The 16,662-nt window shown below is 50.9% G+C and overlaps 3 protein-coding genes across 5 annotated transcripts in view; 1 reads left to right on the top strand and 2 right to left on the bottom strand.

The window, feature by feature from the left end:
* LSS (lanosterol synthase) overlaps window positions 1-13,343 on the bottom strand; it is a 27,396-nt gene extending 14,053 nt beyond the window's left edge. The window contains exons 1-3 of one of the 3 annotated variants that reach the window (XM_069782271.1): window positions 13,212-13,343; window positions 12,930-13,099; window positions 6,713-6,828 (exon numbers count right to left, since the gene is read on the bottom strand). In XM_069782271.1, coding sequence (XP_069638372.1) covers window positions 6,713-6,828; window positions 12,930-13,047 — 234 coding nt within the window. In that variant the 5' untranslated portion in view covers window positions 13,048-13,099; window positions 13,212-13,343. Of the gene's footprint in view, window positions 1-6,712; window positions 6,829-12,670; window positions 13,100-13,211 lie in introns of those variants that run through there. The other 2 variants (XM_069782273.1, XM_069782272.1) reach the window with 2 other exon arrangements.
* Window positions 6,296-9,384, top strand: S100B (S100 calcium binding protein B). The gene is made up of 3 exons (XM_069782277.1): window positions 6,296-6,444; window positions 7,750-7,902; window positions 8,419-9,384. The coding sequence occupies exons 2-3, from the start codon at window positions 7,765-7,767 to the stop codon at window positions 8,557-8,559; spliced, it is 279 nt and encodes a 92-aa protein (XP_069638378.1). The 5' UTR covers window positions 6,296-6,444; window positions 7,750-7,764; the 3' UTR covers window positions 8,560-9,384.
* On the bottom strand, window positions 13,230-16,662 carry ZNF436 (zinc finger protein 436). Its single transcript, XM_069782276.1, has 2 exons — window positions 15,527-16,662; window positions 13,230-13,369 (listed from the first exon to the last, which is right to left on the bottom strand). Exon 1 carries the CDS (start codon window positions 16,639-16,641, stop codon window positions 15,580-15,582), a length of 1,062 nt encoding a protein of 353 aa, XP_069638377.1. The 5' UTR covers window positions 16,642-16,662; the 3' UTR covers window positions 13,230-13,369; window positions 15,527-15,579.

Genomic DNA, 16,662 nt, shown 5'->3' with positions numbered 1-16,662 from the left:
CGTCCCTTTGGGTGACAGCGCCAACCCCGAGAGTGACTGTCCCTACCTCTGTGCACCCTTAAAGCCCGGGCATGTCGTTTCCATTGTTGGTGGAAATAATAAACCAACTCCAGCCCAGCCCGGGTGCCCAGCCCACGTCCTCGTGGACCACAAGGGGCTGGGGACACCGTGTCTCGGTGCAGCGCCAGCCATGGGGACGGTGCACCTGGACCCATGGGTGCCCATGCTCCCACTGCCCCTGTGCTCCCCAGCTGCCCTGCACCCACCAGCCACTGCCGCTGCCTTGGGCAGCCGCTGTCGCTCACCCAACCTGCAGAAAAGCTCCCAGCAGAGGCAATGCCGGCAGCACCCTTCAAAAGCACCGCCGCCAGCAGCACCCCTGATCGTCGTCCTCGGCACGGCTCGCCCGGGGTGGCGGGCACCCGCTAAATACCAGGGCCCTGCCCGGGTGAGGAGGGGTGCGGCGGGCAGGGGTGACACCCATGAAACATTTTGTTATGCTTTATGGGTGCTGTAACCTTGGGGCTACAGGAGAACAGACATGTGGCACATCCTGTCACGGGCACAAGGGTCTGCAGGCCCTTATAAAAACACCGCCAGGGTTGGGGTGAGGATGGGTGGTGGTTTTTCACCTCTGGTGTCAGGTGATGGGGTGAGTCAGGCGTCCCCCCTATGAACCCTGCCTCGGTGCCCCCAGCATGGGTGCAGTGTTGGGGGGGTGAGGGGTGTCATCCTCCTGCAGGCGCTGCCATGGGACAGCGGTCCATGAGGCCTATGAGGAGGGGGCAGAGCTCCTCCCGTCCTGTCCTGTCCCAGTGATGTGCCCCCATCTCTCTGCTAATGCCCCCAGTGCTGCCCCGCACTTGGCAGCGTTCCCTGCCTGGGACAGTGAGCAAGGAAGTTTTAGCTCTTCAAACCTCCCCAGCTCAAGAGGGCTCCCAGAATGGAGGTGCAAACTCCATCAGGCACACGGGTGGTTGGGAAGGGACCTAGCACCCTGCCGTGAGCCAGAGAAAACCAACAGGAGCCTGGGGAGGTGTGCGAGGAGCCGCAGAGCCCCTTGGGGACAGACATAAACCGGGGTTTGTGTCACTGGCAGAAGTGAGCAGCCCAGGAATGTTGGGGACTGCTTTGCAGGAGGCAGGCCTGAGCTGGGCTGCAAATGGGATTTTGTGGGACAGAAACACGCCTGGCTGGCAAACCCTCCTGGCACAGGCTGGGGCCCTGCAGCTGCATCCCAGAGCTGTGGGGACATGGACTTAAAGTGCACATCCTCAGCATGGATGAATTCCCCTTTTCTTTCCTCCTGCAGGTATTGGTTGTTTACCGCCTCTGTCCTTCCAAGGCAATGCACAGTTTTTATAACACACGCCATAAATCCTGCTCTGGGTAGGACACATGTGAGACGGAGATGCTTTACTTGCTGCTGTTGTGTCTTGGAAGGGCTGGGTGGGAATTTAATGTGTACTTGTTTAAATGCAGTGATAAAATTTCTTCCTGCTGCCTTTCAGAGTGACCTGGCTTCCCTCCTACTGCAGAGGCGATACCAGATCAAGCTAAGCCAATGGAAAGTTCAGGTGGAAAAGCCCAAATTCGTGGCCGTAAATACTTGTGATCAAAATTCAACCTTGACTCTAGGGCCTTGGAGGGTGGGACTGCCTCCATGTCTGTGCACTGCCTGGCACAGCAGTCCCCAGGGGTCTCGGGGAACACGGGGGGGCCCAGGGATAAAAGAACTACTCTGAAATGTGGCACCCATCAGCACTCCAGGACAGAAATATGTCTGTGAATTAATACTTACTGTATTCACACACTACAAGTTGAATTTAAAATGCTCCTCTGCTAGCAAATAGCTCTTCACTCATGTCCAGCATAACCTCAGGGATTATTTGGAGAGGATACAGTAATTTTATTTGGGAATTAGAGAATTAATTTGGTCTTTATTTTATAAACTAGGCTTAGGTCCCACACAAGTTCAGCCCTGGGTGTGCTCAGTAACAGCAGAATTTTGTCTGAACAACTTACAATGCTGGAGTCCTCCTGGGGGGTGTCATGGCATGAGGATAAAATCTTTGACTTCAGCCTCATACCACTGGTCCGCACTAGGGAGAGCTGTGTTCTTTCTCTTGCACAGTTTAAATGGACAAAGAGAACTCCAGAAGTTCACCGATATGGGTGTTGTATTTGGGACTTAATAGCCTGTTGTTTATTTCTGGTTTAAGAAAAAAAAAGTTGTCATAATGAATCTGCCTGAGATGAGCTTCATGTAAGTATCTCCAGTTCCTTGTGGATGCCAAAATCTTCAGATGATTTATGGTAATATTTGCCTAAAGGCAGTGATGGAAGATGAACCAATTGATGGTATTTTTCTGTCTCTATACAACCTGCCTGCCTTAGAAATTCTGTTTTAGTTATGAAACTTTTATTTTTAATAATTGCCAAACTCCTGTTACCTGGGCATTATTTTTATACTAGTTTTTGTATGTCTGAGGCTTAGACCACAGTTGACAGGCAGGGTAACGCTCTGTTCCTGTTGTTTGTGGGCACTCTGCTTGCTGGAGACCTTAGAAGCTGAAAAGTATTCCCGTGAGAAAGGGATGCCATCAGCTCATAAAAGCAAATGCCACAACTTTCCCCCCACTTTTATTGCAGTCCAGCACACGACACTAAGGTCTTATCTGCCAGCTGCTATTTGTTATGCTGCTAGAGCAAAAATTGCAAAGGTACTGTAAAGCCATGGGATATCATCTAGTTTGTATTAAAAGGGATCTGATCAAAGGGATTTTACAGAACATGGTCTAAATATGGCTGCCTCTGCTTTGAGAGAAGATAGAGACCCAAAATGGTCACTCTGTCAGCAGAAATATTTCAAGCAGAAACACAGGTGTTTTAGAAGCATCTATAAAATCCCCATGGTTTCCTATGTCCCTGTTAAGGTAACTTGGCTCCATGCAGCAAAGGGTGTGAGCACCCTGCTCCACCAGCAAGCCTGCTGCCCTCTCCTGCTGAGGCTGCTGTCTGTACCAGGAGCTGGAAAGATACTCTGGATCGATGCTGTAATGCCTTTTCTCGGCGCACGTTTGATGGAGAACATATTCATATATCTTTTTAATGAACTTAAGAGTAGTCTCTTGTTGTTTCAGCTGAATTCAGCCAGGAACTGACCTAAGCTCAAGGCCATGTTTCAGACAAGGTGAAGAGCATCCCCGTGTTTTCAACTCCAGAGAATTTGTTTCAGTGGCAGCAGCACTGTTCGCTGTTTTCTTAAGGGGTCACAAAAACTGCCAAGATGACAGCACCTGGTGGGCCAGCAGCAAGGTCCAGAGCTGTTCCTCTTCAACCCTAGTGCATGGTTGTGCTGGGAGGATGGCGAGGGAACAAAGGGATCGGGGGAAATGGCAGTTAGCCAGAGCCCAGGATTTATAAGATGAAGGTGGATGTAAAACTACCTCTGCCTGTGGTTCCCAAAAGGGAAGCACTATCTTAACCTTGCGAGTCTGTTCTGTGGGGGCAAGAAAGACCCACTGCTCATCTCATGGAGCCTGCCCAGTCTCTCCTTGTCCTCAGGGAGAAGCAGAGGTGACATTTGCACAGGGCTAGCAGAGATGGCGCAGGGCCCAGCTGGTCCCTCCTGGGGCAGACACAACCCTTTGGGCTCCCTGGACCTATGTGCAGGGCACTAAATAGGGCCTGTCTTCTCCCCCCAACAACTTCAACAAGCACCAGCCCAATTCCCAGATGTGTCCTGGTGTTTCTGCTTCTAGGCATCATTTGAGGCTTCCCATGAGGACCCTAGCTTATCTCTGGCTGCCATGTTTGTGGGTTCAGAAATGGACACAGTAACCATGGCACAGAGCCAGGAAACCTGCTCTCTGCAACGCTGCTCTGTGTGCTGGGATTGCGAGCACAGCCCTGCGGAGGCAGAAGCAGCTTCTTCCCCCTCCCACCCAAATTCCTCTGCTTTCATTACTTTTTTTCTCCCAGTTCAATGACCGCCGGCCTTTGTCTCGTGGTCTGGCAGAGCCTGGTGCCACACACACCAGAGAGACAAAGAAATACACTGGCTTTTCTCCCTGAGCCTGCTATGAAGAGCCCACATTGTGTTTTACTGGGGAGGGGGAGACAGGCAGAGGGCTGAAGTGTTTTGCTCGGCCTTGGGCTCTGTAAAACCCTCTGTTTCTTTAAACACATCAGCCCAAAGTTCTGGCAAGGAAGCGGTGACCCTGAGGAAAGAAGCCCCAAGGTTACACTCTCCTGTTCAAAGATCAGGACCATGAATTTTCAAATAATGGAAGCAGCTCTTTGGGCAGCACTAAAAGAGCAGCCAGGTCTCAGCCCCACATCCATGCCCAGGCCTCCTGACTTTCACAGGCTGGGTCAGGGACAACCCAGGCCAGGAGAGCAGTGTTTGCTAGGCTGTGAGCCCAGACAAGGATCAGGGAAGTGACCTGGAGCTGCTCATTAGCAGAGGCAGGAAAGGGCCAAGGTTTCTGGTGTTCACACCTGATTCTCCTGCTCCTTCCCACCCTATCAGCCAGCGCAGAAGATTGTTCCAGATCATTCCCTGTAAAAGATAAACATCAGAATGATTTGGGGTGAAATGGACAGTATGAATAAGCAGGAAAGAGAATTTCAAGACTGTTCAGGTTTTGATCTGCCAAATGCTGTTCTTCCTGTTGCATTTTAAGTAAAGGTCACTTTCAAGAATGACATCAGAAAATGGTTTAATGAAGCCAAGCTAGGATCTTGTCTCTGACTAGAAATGGTGTGCTTTGACATGTTTCTTGGCTAATGACTGAGCTAAGATATCTACCAGATCTAATCGCTATCAATGGAGAAAAATACCATGGTAGCTTTGGGGAACACAGGAACTGCCAGCAACCTGGTCTTGCCTTTTCAAAGGGACATTTCTGAAGATGTCTGGACCTTCATCCTACCCCACAAGCATTTGTATCAGGCTCTTAAACTCCTCACATTTCTACACAGGAGCTGACCATGGTAATAAAATGACACCCCTGGGCTCTCCATCGTAGGTATTGCTGAAGTGTCTTCCTGGTAACAGTGGTGACCTGTTCCAAGTTGCACTGAGTCTGAAATTCAACAAAGGCCTAAGACATAAAGCAATTATTGATCCTGTGCTGCAGTGAAAAGGCACAAATGGAAACATGCCACATCAGTAATAGCAGACAGCTTCAACTTTGGCTCATCCCATCTCATTCTTGGGGAATAGTGTGGCTAGGCAATGAAACACAGTGAAAACTTGCTTTCTTCAGCGTGTTCACTGCATTTATCAACCACTCGCTTGTACTGTGCCACCAGGAGCAGTCTGGGCAAAAGATGCTCCTTTCTGCTCTTGCTGCTTGTCACCTGCTTCCCTCCAGATCCCCCATCCCTGCCGGGCTGCCTGCCAGCCCCCACAAAGCATCACCTCCATCAGGTCTATGCACCAGCCTGCAAGGGAGTCTCTGGTCGAAAGGGAGACTTACAGCTCTTGGGTTTAAATAAAAGTGCATTTAATGCCTGTGGTGCCTGCTGGGGCTGGCAGAGGCCGTGACATGGACAACAGGTACATGCAGGCAGGAGGTTCCCATCATCCCTTAGACAAAAGTGTGGTGTCACAGATACTGGCTGGGTGACAGCCTTGTGAGAGCACCTTTATAACCCAAAGCAACTTAACACAGCTTTTTGTAAGGCTACAGCAAGGCATGCCTCCGAACCTGGCACTGTCCCCCCAGGAGGCATCAGGGGGGAGCTGCCACTGCTGCCAGCTCTGTCCTTTGACCGCTTACAGCTCGATACAATTGCAACTCCCCTGCAAAGGGTCCCACTGTTCCCCAGACTGATGGGGTGGCAGGGAAGACACAGCCAGACCCATCTCAGAGGTGCACAGCGAAGGGACAAGAGGCTGCAGGCACAAGCTGCCATGCAAATAAAAATGTCCGCCCCAGAGGTGCTGGAGCCCTGGATCAGGGCCCACAGGGGTAGCAGGGCTCCATCGTTTCCACACACCTGGCCCTGGCTGTGGGGTGCCTTGGGGCAGGTGTTGGGGCCCCCAGTCCAGCTCTGACCATGCCTGTCCAGCCGTGGCTCACAATTCATTGTCTTTACTGTGGATGAGAGCGGCAGTACAAGCAATGCCACCAGGCCGGCTCTCCTGCTGACTGCCCAGTTATTTTTTTTCTCACAACGGCAGCTTTCTCTCCAACAGCTCCCACGTCTGCGGCCGTGGGCTGGCAGCGAGTCAATGCATCCCTGTGTGCATCACTGTGCAGTGCGGGCCCAGTGCCCGGCTCTGGACGCCCCCGCCTCCAGCTGCCATTGGTGCTGCAGGCACTGCGGCAGGGCCCCGGGCTCTCCGCCCCCGGGCATAAGAAGCCAGCGAGTCCCCCCGGGGCACCCGGCTGCATCGCATTGCTGTGCCACAGCCCCGCCGCCAGCAGGGAGGTGAGAGGGGCCGGGGGATGCCGGGCAGGCACTTGGCTACTGGAGCAGGCGGGCTGCTGCCGCGGGAGGGGTGGCATGGGGGACACCATCGCAGCTCCGAGCTCTGCCACTATAGCAGAGGCCAGCAGGGAGCTGAAACACTCCTCAGCTTCGTGGACGGGGAGCAGGCAGTGCTGCTGGCAGCTAGCTCAGCCTGGTGCAGGCAGGGCAGGAGCATGCAAAGGGCTGTTAGGATGCATGCGTGAAGTGCTTCCAGAATATTTCTTACCTGATTGGAAACAGTCTCGCAGTTTGGACACCAACTGCTGCACGGGGGGAGGGCATCGGCTTGAGAGTCAGGCTGTGGGATGAGATTCAGCGCCTTCAGCATCGGGCCTTGCGGTGCTGAAACAAGAGACAGGCCGCAGGGCAGGAGACATTTATCCGTGGGGTATGAATTAACCGAGTGCCAGACAATAAGGCTTTTTTTCCCCCCCAGCATCAGTGCATTCAACAGCTTTTGGGAAGGTGGTTTTGCATCTCTCCCTGTTCGATCACAGTCTCTTTGGTTTGTCTGTTTGTGAAATCTGCTGAAAATGCTGCAATCCCAATTACTAACATTCCCAAGAGGGTCTGCAGATCAAGTGTGGGAGGAGGGAGGTTAGAGATGTGCTTATTTTGTCCCAATGGCACTCATCAAAACTGGTTCCTGCCCGGGTTCCCCTGACTGCTCAGTTGGAGAGAGGCCTGCAGGCAAGAAAGGCAGAGGCGAAAGCGCCTGTGACAGCAAAACTTTTCTGAAGCTCCTTGTGCAGAAATGAAATCCCTGCCCACCCCTCTCCCAAGCAAGGAGAAAAAAGCAATGGGTTAAGCAGTGGGAGCCAAAGAAGAGGTGAAGTGACAGCATGCTGCCTGCTAGCCAGGTCTGCACATACGGAAAATGCAGCAGCACCTTGCTGGGAGCCACCAGGGCTTTGCAGCCTCTCCTCGTTCTTTCTCCTGTGCTCTGCCCACACGGAGACCCAAGGTGCCAAACTCACATCAGTCCCAAGGGATGTGTCAGCTCCTGGCATGCGCCAGTCCTGTACTGGGCACTCCTCGCGCTGATGCTCTCCTCTCCTTGAGAGCTCCTGCAGGCAGAGCCAAGGTCTCTTGGGATCTTGCTCCCTGAAGCGAGAGCTGCTAGCGGTGCAGCAGCATGTTTTGAGTGCAGGGTCCAGCATTGCTGACCGATGAGGGGAGCCCCAGTGTGGCCGTGCTTGCAAAGCAAAAGGCATCGCTGGAGCTTGCCCAGGCTAACACACCCACCGCTCCCTCTGACCTCAGGGCCACGCTGTGACCATGTCTGAGCTGGAGAAGGCCATGATCGCCATCATTGATGCCTTCCACCAGTACTCAGGGAAGGAGGGAGACAAGCACAAGCTGAAGAAATCAGAACTGAAGGAGCTCATTAACAACGAGTTGACCCATTTCCTTGGTGTAAGTATTGCTCTCTGCGCAGCATGCCTGGCTGGGGTCGGGGAGCTGCGCTGAGCAGCTTCCAGGCTCCGCTAACTCCATCTCCCATGGGAAGCAAGCACAGGGGAAGGGGTTTATTCACGAAGCAGTACATTCAACACTTTGCTCCAGCTCTGCAGGAGCAGCAGGTGGCAGGACAAGGGCAACAGCCTGTGTTGGGGGCTGGGGTTTGGGTTGGATATTAGAGAAATTTCCTTCTCTGGGAAGGAGGGACAGCCTTGCCCCAAGGGGCTCAAGATGTCCCTTCCCAGCGGCACAGCTGTGGCTGCGATTTCTGCTTCAGGAGGGCTGCTGTTGCGCAGATGCTGCTGCAGGCGCAGGGCAGTGCCCCACACAGATGGGAAACAGTCACGAGCTATTTGGGATGTGACTGAACAGAGATTCAGCCATGAGAGCACCTGAGAAGTAGGGACATGTTACTGTCTGGGCCTCGCTCTGATCCTCCCCAGCTTTGGCTGCCTGTTTGTATCCCTTCAGGAGATCAAAGACCAGGAGACTGTGGACAAAGTCATGGAGGCGCTGGACAGCGATGGGGATGCAGAGTGCGACTTCCAGGAGTTTGTAGCCTTCATTGCCATGGTCACCGCTGCTTGCCATGAGTTCTTTGAGCACGAGTGAGCTGGTGGGAAGCAGGCAAGCACGTCCTGCTCATGCTGGAGAGATGCAGAGTAGCATCGCTCCTCTGGGAAAAAGACTGGGTGCTATTAGGGGCTCCTTGGAGTTAAGCTTGTGCTAGACTTAAGCAGCTTATTAAGTTCTGTGGCTTTGTGAACAAGAAACACCCGCATGGCTCAGGAAAGCCTATTGGCCAGTGCCCACCTGGCTGGATGCAGTGTGCGAATGCCTTGTCTCAAGCTCCTTCCCTGCTGCTGTATGCAAGGGATGTGCACGGGGCTGGAGGCAGGCAGATGCCATGATCCAAGCTTGCTTGCAAAGGGAAAAGGGAAATTCAAGGGCTGAAGTAGGAGGTGATACAGAGGGGCTGGCTACAGAAGCCTGGTTCTGAGCCCACTGGCCTGAACGGAAAGGCTCCCGTTGATTCCTGTGGGCTCTAACTGCCCTGTGCATCGTACTAACCCAGGCAGCACAGCCCCTGTCCCATCACAGGGGCTCAGCAGAGCCCATGCATTTCTTGGCAAATTGAGACACCCTTGGCTTGAAAGGCAAAGCATAACCATCTAACAGCCCAGGCTTTTCTCTTGTCAATGAATCCTACTTTTAGCAGCCTGCAGAACTGGAAGTGAAAGCATATGAAGCTCCTGGGCTGGGGACAGCTTCTGGGCCTGGGATGTGCCTCGGCAAGGTCTCCAGGCTCAGTCAGAAGGGAAGGGGGAATCTACCCAGTGTGACCACAGTGCTTTAACATAGACCAGGCACAGCCTCCAGAGTGTGTGGAAATGGTGAGAATAAAATGTTGTTTCGGTCTCTGGGCCACAACTGGTCTCTGGTGAAAGACATGTCCTTTTGTCCCAGCTGCCCTGCGCTGTCAGAGGGGAAAGCTGGAGGATGCAGCCTGAAGCACTACTATAGCTCACACCCCTCGGCTTCTTGTTGGGCATTGACCCTTCATCTCCTCCCTGGCATCACTATGGCTGGCCACTATGGTCGGCACCACCATGCTCCGCCTGGCTGTCCAAATTGGCAGATGTACCTGCGAGGCCAAAGGAGTGCACTACACCTCCGCAGAACTGCTGCTGTTCAGGATGTGTCCGCTGCTGCCAAGGTCATCCAGGGGCTTGCACTGGTGAGCCTTTGCAAAACCAAAGCTAAACCTAGGACAATTTCCCCAAAGCCTATGCTCCTGCCTTTTTCAGTCTGCACTTGCCGTCCAGCTCAGCAGTACCTGTGAGTTAGGCATTCGTGGCTAGCAACATCTGTAGTGACAAATTCATGACATAGATGCCTACAGATGTTGTTTTTACCTCATTCCACATTTCATAATGATTTCATGCGCAAAATGACATATCTTCAGACGGGCCATCTTGCTGTTCTCATCTGCCTCAGTTTTGCCATCCCAGGGTAGTGCTCATTTGTTTAGAAATTGTTTAGCATCCAAGTTACTTCCACCACATTTTTAACATCCTAATCCGTTCTCAGTTCAGCTGTTTCCAACGCTTGTATGGACCTGAGGCAGCATGTGAGGACAACGAATGGGGACACTGTCTGTCCCAGTGTCCCCGAGGTTAGGCAGGGTAGATGGGACTCTCATGACCTTCTCTTGAGCCTGAACCTGAGTTCAGCAGAGGGGTCAGATGCTTCAGCACAAGGTTCTGCTGCTGAAGCTGGCTGGCAGGTCTCCAAGTCCCACCTGCCTTCCACCTCAACACACCAGCAGTGGTCACATGGATGAGGAATCCTTCGCCAAGACCGGGCCTTTTCAGCAGCTCTGCACAGCATCGCAGCGGTAAAGAGCTGTAGGTGTTAACACATGGCTGTGTTACAGAGCAGGCTGTCCCATCCCTTGGCGAGCAATGAGAGCAGGAGCAGGGAGTGCACATGTTTCTGGCAGCAAGGCTGATCCTGACTTAGCAACACCACTGCTGGGAATTCATGGAGGCTTTACCTGGCACAGGAGAAGGTGGAGCAGAGCAGGTGCCTCTTGTCAGGGAGGATGAGAGCATGTCTTCCCTTGAGATGAGCACTCTGACCGCCAGTGGTGCAGCATGCAGTGCTTGGCTACTGATTCCTGGACAGGAGTGGGACTGGGGAGGAGTCCCCAGTCAGCAAGGAAAGCAGAGCTTTCCTGAAGTGAAATTCCTGAAACAGAGACTGCATGGTCACAGGCCTCAGCGTCACCCTGTCTGCACAGCAGCTCTGCTCCCGTTGCTCTCTGTCCTGCTGCTCTCTGACACAGGCGGTGCCTCGGCGCAGAGCGCCGATTGTGGGGACAGCCGTACACTGGCGTGGCGGGGGAGGCAGGCAAAGCAGTTTGGGCAACACCAGCCCAAGCATATAGCATGAGGTGCCTCTGCCAACACCTCACCACTGCCGATCCACCCTGCACGTTGCCCTCCTGCACACACAGGCACAGGCAGCAACCCACGGCACTTCTGCTAACACCCTGGGTCCCCACGGACCGCGCAAGCCCCCTGTGTCCAGCCTAGAAAAAGGATGCTGCCATGCCAACAAGGGGTTTGAGTAGGGCTGCGAGGGGCTCAGAAGCGCAGTGATGCTTTCTGGGGAAAACCTCTCAAGCCTTGGGGCTGACCAAGGAGCAGGTGTCAGAGCTTTGCAAGGCAGACATCACAGCCAGCTCTGAAGGAGGCTCAAAAGGTTTAAAAAACTCAGTAACCTCCCAGCAATGACAGGCTAGATACTTGTCCTGGTTTCAGCTGGGATAGAGCTAATTTTCTTTCTGGTAGCTGGTATAGTGCTATGTCTTGGATTCAGTATGAGAAGAATGTTGATAACACACTGATGTTTTCAGTTGTTGCTAAGTAGTGTTTAGACTAAGTTAAGGATTTTTCAGCTTCTCATGCCCAGCCAGCAAAAAGGCTGGAGGGCACAAGAAGTTGGGAGGGGACACAGCCAGGGCAGCTGACCCAAAGTGGCCAACGAGTATTCCATACCATGGGACATCATGCCCAGTATATAAACTGGGGGCAGTTGGCCAGCGGGGGCATATCGCTGCTTGGGAACTAACTGGGCATCAGTCAGTGAGTGGTGAGCAATTGCACTGTGCATCACTTGTTTTGTATATTCCAAACCTTTTATTATTATTACTGTCATTTTATTATTATTTTCTTCCTTTCTGTTCTATTAAACTGTTCTTATGTCAACCCACAAGTTTTACTTTTTTTTTCCTGATTCTCTCCCCCATCCCACGGGGTGGGGGGGAAGTGAAGTGAGTGGCTGCGTGGTGCTTAGCTGCTGACTGGGGTTAAACCATGACAATACTTAGAAGTGCTAGTCCTGACGCCACTGGTTTTCAGGCTCTGGCAGGGATGGTTCGCTCTTCAGGAAGGGAAAGTGATAGGCTAACGACATTATTAAATAATTTTTAGTTATGCCCCCATCCCAGCCAACAGAATCAGCCTCCTGGATACCTGATGTGTGTGTGCTCTTACAACTCCTCACTGGCACTGGTTAGGCTGACCCGACCTCTCCACTGATCCCAGGAGAGCTCAGAAAATCCACATTTTTGTCATTAGTGCAGACTAGTGTGTGACAACCACAGAAAAGCTGGCCTGGTAACATGGAGCTCTGGGGTCTGTGCCGTGGGACCCTCAAGGCCCTGGAAGGCTCCCCGAGGATGAAACAGCAGCATTACACTAGCAGTGCCTACCTGACATTTGGACATATTTGTCAGTTATGCTTTTGACTCCCTATAGAAGATGCAAGTAAATTTCCCACCAGGAAGGGCACCAATGGATGGTTTCTAATACTAAATGCCCTGTCAAGACAAGAACTATTTACCAACAGTACTAAAAGTGAAACAAAGAGAAGCAAGTACACCAACAGGAGCAGCCTGAGACGTTTAACAGACTCAAATTAACTTCGCAAACTAGAAAAGTGACAGATGGGGACAGATTTAGCACAAACATGCTGTATTGTAGCTCTGCTGAATTACATTTTCATAATTTAAAATGCTACCCTTACTTTTTGCTCTGGGAGATTAGAATCTGCACTTTTACTCTCTCCACAGATAATTACAGGTGAAGCGCATCTGGGAAAGGGAATCCTCTCTCTGGATAAGACACAAAATTACCAGCACTGGAAGAGCACTTACCCCACCAAAAAGTTCTTCCATGTAAGATTTAATCTTACTGGGAGTGCTGATTATTGCAGTTAGCACATCTAAAAAACATATTCTTCATCTTGTTAACTGTCAATGGGATATGAATTCAGGCTGAATCATTCAATAGCAGAGTTCATGTGCTGGCAGCAAGAAAAATAAATTATCTTAAAAACAAAATATGCTTTTTCCACAAATCACCCACAAATCAAATGCAGACTTTTACAGACCCCAGAGAAGGAACGTTCCTGACCTTGTTGGATGGAGTAAAGCAATTGTGTAAACAAAGCACTGCGCTGCTGGGCTGCGTCTCCCACGTGTTCAGAACTCTGCGCTGCAAGCTGTGACGGCACTGAGGTGTGTTCCTCCATCCTGGCAGTCTAGTGACATGGAAGCACATTCCTGCTCCCTCTGTATATTAAGCTGAAAAATACATTTCAAAAGAAAGTGGCAGCATTTCTGTGAGTGATCCATGGACTGAATTTGTTCCCCCTACCAGATATTAAATCTAAAGGATTTGCCTGGCCTTACTTACTGTACTGCAACAGTCAGGGGATTAGAGCATATTTTCAGTTTTTCCATTCTGAAATAGTCTCGACACTGGATTTTACTGTACAAAGTCTGAGTTCATCCTGCATCCCAAACAGTGTGGACTTCTGATTGCAGGGGGCAGGCAGCTGACAGAGCAGGAAACTAGAAGAGCAAAATGGGAAGCTTTTTAAACAAAAGAAAATAAAACACCTCCAAAACTATTAAGAAGCAACAGAAAATTGATTTTTAAAAGGCCACTTTTATATTTTCTTGCCACTGAAATTTTGATTCTCCATGTAGGCATGCCAGGTTACAAGTATAGACACAACCACCATGGCACTATCGTCCACGTTTGGCAGAGAAAAATGCTAGAAATAAAAACAAATCGTTATTTTGCAGTTACCTTTGTAAGCTAAGTTTTAACAAATGCTAGAAAATTTGCAAATGTTTTTCACTTCCATAAGCAAACTTTTATGTTTAGGTGAGAACAGGATTAAAAAAAAAAAAAAAGTGACTGGAGGAAAAGATAGTGGTGTATATTATTTTAATAACATGTATTGAAATACAAAAAAAGATAGAACTCTGCTTATATGGCACTGGCATAACCGAAGTGGAAATAAAACCCAGTGTGTCTAGTTCCTCCTAAACAACATGACTGGTCACAAAACAAAATCTAAAGACTGTAGCAAAAATTTACGTTAGAATTTGTCATGACAAGAAACTCTGGTTTAGAAACATCTCATTTGAAATATCTGACCACATAAATACTTATAGTATATTAACCAGCTAAAATAAACATCAGTTCAACAATGAGTTATATCTTAGTATACCCAGCATCAAGTAAATCCTGAAGTGCAAAAGATAAGCGAATTACCTAATGCAGTTTTGTTAGCTGTGAGTTCTTAGATGTAATCCAGCTCTATCATCTACTAACATGATTTATGGCCTGATACACTGCAATAAGTTAAATGTGCAAGCTTTTGGAAAAGTTCTTTTTGGCCTTAAAACAGAGTTGTGAATATGCTATAGAACCCCCCTCCCCAAAATATCCTTAAAGTGCATAATACGTGTTTTCACACAATGGCAGTGATTAAGCATTAAAAAAATCAGGGACTTGGTACAGAAAATTAGGAATGTGCACTTAAAATGAACTCACTGCCTCCTTTTTTCTGCTATAATAAATTCCTGGGTAACAACAAGTGATAAGTAAAGGCGTAAAGTAGCCTCATAGTACTGTTGCTAGAATGACATAAAGTTTATAAAAAGTCAGTACAAAGTGCTGGCTCACAAAGAACGCTGCTGCAATAAAGGTAGTTCTATTAACATTTAAAAGTTAATTAGTACTCACTGGAGTCCAATCTCACACCCCAGAATAAATCTGAAACACTCCACTTTGACAGCAAACCTTTTTGTGGCATCTGGCCTCATTCCCTCAGCATGGTGAATGGCCAGTGAACCAGCTACAGCAGTTTGTTAATTCAGAAGGAGATGGGGCTTAGAATTCCCTTGTTACTACATTTTACGTTCTCTAAAAATCAGGTGGGGGGGGGGGGGGGGGAATATATATATATCAATCATTCTTGTATCTTTACTACAAGCCAGGATTTCAAATGTCAAACTCTGTCAATTTAAGATGAATTACAGATTTTTGACACCTGTCTTCATTAGTTTTGAGAAAGAGGAGTTAAGTTGCTTTGGCAACAAAACCTGCTATGCTTTAAACGCACCTTACGCACAGCATTATCTGGATGCTAAGTACAATGCCTTGTTGTAGTTAACAGTGAGAAAACCAGAAAAGCCTCAAAGATACTATCTTCTCGCTATACACAGTGCTTTTAAAAACAAATCGTGTTTTGCAGGATAAATTCCTGCTTGTTTCCTAAACCCACTGTTGGTATAAATCTATTTTCTGTACGTGTGCCACCCCTCTTGCCTCTTCAAACAAAAACTTTGCCTTCATTTAAGAGACTACAACTTAATTATTTCCACATACAAAGAAGCATTCCTCTTTCAATCTGTGTAAAAGCAGGTGCATTGGTGAGGAACCCCTGGAAGTCCGTGTTAGAAAATGCTGCTGACATGAAACAAAACCACCAGGGCCCGTGAACGGGGTGGAATCCCCCTATAACCACGGAGCATTCTGCAAGCCACACTGACTGCGGGGACCCTCAGCGGACTCTTACATATCTGTTGTGCTCCAGAGAAGTGTTTGCATTGAACCTTGCATCAGAGAAAGAATTCCATTTGGAAACATGCTCTGGAGTAACGCTGGTGCAGCATGTCACTTTCTTTTGATGAAAATTAAACCAGACACACTACCTCCCGTAAGCCATGTTGTGGAGGGCCAGGAACAGTTCTTGTTTTAGTGACTTTTACAGCCTTTCCGCCTGCTGCTGCTTTGGGTCAGCCTGGTGAGGTTGCTCGAGGCTGTCATCTTGGTGCTGCTGTTTCTGCTCCCGCTTTTTCTTTTCAGCCAGGGCTTTTGCCCTGGTGGTCACTGGCCTGGGTCTAGCATCAGGCCCCTCTTCATCCTGCTGGTGCTTTTTACAGTGTTTTTCAAAGGTGGAAATTTTGGCATACGTCCGGTTGCAAACCAAGCAGTGGTACGGCCGCTCCCCACTATGTGTTCTCATGTGAAGCTGGAGGTAAGAGGACCTGGAAAAGGCTCGGCTGCAAACCGAGCAGCGGTGAGGCTCGCGCGCCTCGTGGGTCTTCAGGTGCTGCTTGAGGGACGACGCCTGCTTGAAGGCCTTCCCGCAGGTGGAGCACTTGAAGTTCCTCTCGCCCGACTCGAGAAGCTGGTGCGACACGAGATGGGCGGAGGAGCGGAAGTTCTTCCCGCACTTGTCGCACGTGTAGGGCCGCTCCCCGGTGTGCAGGCGGACGTGGAGGACCAGCCCGGCCTTCTGCGTGAAGGCCTTCTCGCACTGCAGGCACTTGAAAGGCCTCTCGCCCGTGTGCACGCGGCGGTGGGTCACGAGGTGCGAGGCGCGCCCGAAGAGCTTGCCGCAGTCGTCGCACTTGAAGGGCCTCTCGCCAGTGTGGATGGCCTTGTGGCGCACCAGGTGGGAGGACTGGAGGAAGAGCTTCCCGCAGACGGGGCACTGGTACTTGCGCTCGCCCGTGTGGGAGCGGAGGTGGAGGGCGAGGTGCGAGGAGGAGATGAAGGCCTTGCCGCAGAGCGGGCAGGCGTGGGGCCGCTCCCCGGTGTGGGTGCGCTTGTGGAGGACCAGCCCCGAGGAGAGGGCGAAGGCCTTGGCGCAGACAGGGCAGCGGTAGGGCTTCTCCCCGGTGTGGACCCGCCGGTGCTTGGCCAGGGCGCCGGCCTGCGCGAAGGCCTTCCCGCACTGCTCGCACCCGTGGGGCCGCTCCGCCTCAGCGGCGAGCGCCAGCGCCCGGCGGCCCGACCCGCCCGGCGGCCCCGCCGGCACCATGGCGGCGGCGGCGGCGGCCCC

This window comes from Haliaeetus albicilla, chromosome 4 (assembly GCF_947461875.1).
Source record: "Haliaeetus albicilla chromosome 4, bHalAlb1.1, whole genome shotgun sequence".
In the NCBI taxonomy this organism is placed as follows: Eukaryota; Metazoa; Chordata; class Aves; order Accipitriformes; family Accipitridae; genus Haliaeetus; species Haliaeetus albicilla.
The sequence above is the reverse complement of the archived record's forward strand: the minus strand, read 5'-3'. Positions and strand labels throughout refer to the sequence as shown.

What these genes read in the sequence shown, in the direction of transcription:
- S100B (XM_069782277.1), top strand. Translation starts at nt 7,765, where the DNA reads ATGTCTGAGCTGGAGAAGGCCATGATCGCCATCATTGATGCCTTCCAC. An exon ending in AGTTGACCCATTTCCTTGGT is followed by an intron (nt 7,903 to 8,418) that starts GTAAGTATTGCT and finishes GTATCCCTTCAG; the next exon opens with GAGATCAAAGACCAGGAGAC.
- ZNF436 (XM_069782276.1), bottom strand. Translation starts at nt 16,641, where the DNA reads ATGGTGCCGGCGGGGCCGCCGGGCGGGTCGGGCCGCCGGGCGCTGGCG.